Source organism: Elephantulus edwardii, unplaced genomic scaffold (assembly GCF_000299155.1).
Source record: "Elephantulus edwardii isolate Elephantulus edwardi_28Jun2011 unplaced genomic scaffold, EleEdw1.0 scaffold00008, whole genome shotgun sequence".
NCBI classification, from domain to species: Eukaryota; Metazoa; Chordata; class Mammalia; order Macroscelidea; family Macroscelididae; genus Elephantulus; species Elephantulus edwardii.
Window position 1 is genome coordinate 302,811 of NW_006399758.1, and position 4,173 is coordinate 306,983.

Sequence of the window (4,173 nt, forward strand, 5' to 3'; positions counted from 1 at the left end):
GAATGGAATATTTAATATTAGATCCTTTCTGCAAATCTTCACTCAATTGCAATAAAAAGTTAAATTTATTTTTTTTATTTTTAAAATGTTTTCCTTCAGTTTTTTCTCAAACGTTTAAAAGATTGTGTGTCTATATATGTAAACATATATATATCATGGGGTGTATAGCTTCATTTACAGGAAATTTCCTGAATATGTAAATCTCTGGACACATAAAGTATGTTGGTGGTTACTAGGGGCTGGGAGCACAGGGAATTGAGAAAATTCCTTAATAGACAAGGGATTTTGCATTATAATGATGGAAATGCTGTGCCAGTGAAGGATAGATGAGGTAAGTGCCTGTCACTGTGAATGCACTAAATGGTTCACTTTAAAATGATTCATTTTATATTATGTGACTTTTACCTCAATAAATTATACTTTAAAAAAAATTAAAATAGTAAATTAAATTATAAATATGCTTTGTTTTCTAGACCTATTCTAGTATTGATGGACTCTTATACAGAAGTAGGCTCACCAAGTTGCAGAGTGTACAAGTTTTAACAGAAATTCAGGAGTTTATCACTTTTATAAGCAAACCAGGTAAATGTTTAATCTATCATGATGTATTTCTGAAAAAAATTTAACATCTGATAATTTGCTCAGTAAAAGTGAATAAATGGGTTCGTGTTCATCCAATAAATTTTATTCTTTAGATCATTTCAGTAAATGTTTCAAATGGCCAAACACTGTTTTATCAGGGATGCAAGGCCAAGTATGAGCAAGATAACTGGTTTGACAGTGTGGTTCCAGGGAGCAGTGCCTGGGCTCAGTGGCAGGAAGGCTACAAGCTGGGAAGTGGCCTGGGAGGAGGAAAGTGAGTGAGGAGAAGGAGAGGGCCTCCCGTGCTGGCCCCAGAACTGCCAGTGGTTCTAGAACTGAAGTCAAATGACCTGGCTCGAGGGGAGATGGGAATGCCCAGGCACAGAATCTTTGTGTCCAGAGATCTTATCCTGATGCCAGTGGAACCCATCAAAGTCTAAGGGAAAGAGTAAGCATTGGCAAATATAAGATTTCTTGGTCAGGAATTTGAATTTGAATTTTTGCTCTAAATAATTAATTTATTAAATGTTCTTTTCGTAGCAGTAACCAAAAATTTGTATATGCCTAGCTACATAATTGTACTTTGTTTTAAATTTGAAGAATTGTTTTCATTTTCAGGAGATCTGGTCATCTTTTTATCTATATTGCTGATTTTTTAGTAGACTTTTTAAAATTTTCATTTAAAATGTAATTAATGTAGAGAGATGACCCGGTTGCCCTAAGCTAGTAAGATCCACATTTTTAAGTACAGGTCTTATAACGCTAAACTCATCAGAATAGTAAATTAATTACATTTGCTTATTTCCCCATCTTTACATCCATCATTGAGTTTAGTGTCAAGAGATGATAGAAGTTACTTGATTTTCCTTATGTGGAACAAAACACACAGGAGTGATGGTTTAGTTTTTCATTTGGGTAAGAAAGTTTCTTTTGGCTTTGTCAATTGTTCTTGTCTTGAATGGTGAGTACAGTCATAATTTAACATTATTTTTAGGTAACTTAACATCTGAAGTTCCCCTTAAGAGGCTTCTCAGAACCTGGACAAACAGATACCCTGATGCTAAAATGGACCCTATGAACATCTGGGATGATGTCGTCACAAATCGGTAAGATGTGATCTCTTGAGAGGTCTTTTCTTTTTTTTTTTTAAATCAATTTCGATCCTTTATTGGATTTTTTTTATCTTCTGGTTTATTTACAAAACTCAAATATAAATTCAAACAAATTCTTTCAATTTCCCGCACCCCCACCAATCAAATTGTACAACTCAGTGATTAATCCCCCCGCCCCCTGCACATGCACATTCCTCTACTTAATAATGGTTTTATGGTTTTATACAATATTTATCCTTGTGGGACTTTTGAAGTCTTTTTTTAATGCTGAGATTTTCATGAAAGTTTGAAAAGAACTTGGATTTCCATTCAATCATTGTTGCACATTTCCTCCCTGCCCCCTTCAGTTCACTTTTTTTGGTGTTTTGTTGTTGTTGTTGTTGTTGTTTTATTTTTTTTTTTTACAGAGGTTTTGGATTTCCATTCATTCATTGCCGCAATTTTCTCCCTGCCCACCCCTCCCCACCAGCTCGCTTCCCCCTCCGAAGAGAGAAAAAAAAATTTCCTTCATTAGTATACAGTTCCCACGTCCCTTCCCCCCACTCCCCACCCCGAGTACACTTCTCTATGAAACCTTAATTCTGGATTCCTGTGCTAACCATAATAATCATATGTCACTTCTAATCTGTTCTTTCCCTCATCTGTTCCAATACAATACACAAAATTTATCCAGTTTTTTCTGTCATATCCCCACCCTGATGTCAGACCCATTCTACAACAGTGGCAGAGAGGTCTTTTCTGATATTGCTGGAATGTTTTTCTTTAGAGTTTAGCAAAATGTGAGGTTTGCATCAGTATTTAACTTTGCCACTCTTAAACTTCTTGTTGTTAGGTATCCTTGAGTCCACTACAACTTATCTCATCCTTTTAAACAACAGATCTGAGCCTTGTACCATCCTTATGATCTCCAACATGCTCATCCACTGTTGCTATCACTGTGTTAGTTCATCTTGTTGAGAATCTTCTTCCTTTTCTCTGACTCTCCAAAGATGTATTTTTGCAGAGACTCACCTCTCCAGACAACATGCACAAAGTATTTAAGAAGTTTCACCATACTTGCTTCCAAGGAGCACCCTGGTTACATATATTTCAAGACAGACTTGGTTGTTCCTTGGCCATCTATGGACTATTCAGTATTCTTTGATAACATCACATTTCAAAAGCATTACTTCTTCTGTTGTCCTTATTCATTGTCCAATTTTCAGATGAATGGAAAGCAGTTGAAAATACCATGGCTGAGATCAGGCTCACATTGGTCTTTAAACTGGCATCATTGCTCTTTAGCACTTTGGATAGTCCTTGACAGCAGATTTTTCCCAACGCAATAAAATACTTTTTATGAGAAACATGAACGGTGACTATACACATGGATTTCACCTGATGGTATGCACAGGAATCAGATTTGTGGAAAGAACAGTTGGAGCAGCTCAATATCAGCTATGAAAACTAATACAAGTGCTGATTGTGGAATAGAACATCAACTGCTCATATGCAGGTTCAAACTAAAGCTAAAGAAGGTAAAATCAAATCCAAAGGAACCAAAATTTGACCTTGAATCTGTCCTACCTGAAGGCCTTGAACACTAGTGAACAAAGACCAGATGAACTGTGGGAGAATATCAAGAATATCATCCATGAAGAAAGCAGAAGGTTATTACAAAGACAGATGAGGAAGAAGAGACCAAGATGAATGTCAGAAGAGACTCTGAACTTTGCACTAGAGCACCGAGAAGCCAAAGAAAAGGGAAGAAAGCTGTTAAGAAGCTGAACAGAAGATTTCCAAGGGCAGCACAGAAAGACAAAACAAAGTAGTATAATTAAATGTGCAAAGAGCTGAAGTAAAAAAATCAAAAGAGCTGAGCTCACTCAGCATTTCTTAAGCTGAAGAAATCAAATTCTTAAGCTTGAAGAACAAATTCAAGCCTCGAGTTGCAGTAGAATACAGAATGGCTTAGGAAGCAGTAAAAGAAGATGGAATGAGCCCACAGAGTTAGTGTACCAAAAAGAATTGTCTGACACAGAAGAATTTTTTTATGCTTTGGCAATTTTTTTTCCATTTTCTTATTTATTTATTTTAATGAAATCGTACAGAGACTTTGGATTTCCAGGCATTCATTGTTGCATTTTTCTCCCTGCCCATCCCTCCCCCAGCTCACTTTTCTCTTTGAAAAAAAAAAATTCTTTCATTATTATACAATCCCTACCCCCCAGGCCACTCTACTATGCAGCATTCATTCTGGACTCTTGTCATGACAATAATATCTAATTATATATTTCTCCTAAACAGTTCTCTCCATCTGTTTTAATGCAGTGTACATTATTTATCACCTCTTAGTTTCCCCCCAACTCCGATTTCAGTTCTGCATTACAACGGTGGCACTATGCAGTATATGTCCTTTTGTGACTTGAGATATTTCACTCAGCATAATGTCTTCCAGGTTCACCCATTTTGTATTTCATTAATTCCTTGTTTTTCAATG

At 36.2% G+C, this 4,173-nt stretch overlaps 1 protein-coding gene across 2 annotated transcripts in view; it reads left to right on the forward strand.

Moving 5' to 3' along the window:
- LOC102847508 (DNA-dependent protein kinase catalytic subunit-like) overlaps positions 1-4,173 on the forward strand; it is a 309,905-nt gene that overhangs the window by 247,600 nt on the left and 58,132 nt on the right. For both annotated transcript variants that reach the window (XM_006880417.1, XM_006880418.1), the window contains exons 68-69: positions 474-582; positions 1,577-1,688. In XM_006880417.1, coding sequence (XP_006880479.1) covers positions 474-582; positions 1,577-1,688 — 221 coding nt within the window. The remainder of the gene's footprint in view (positions 1-473; positions 583-1,576; positions 1,689-4,173) is intronic.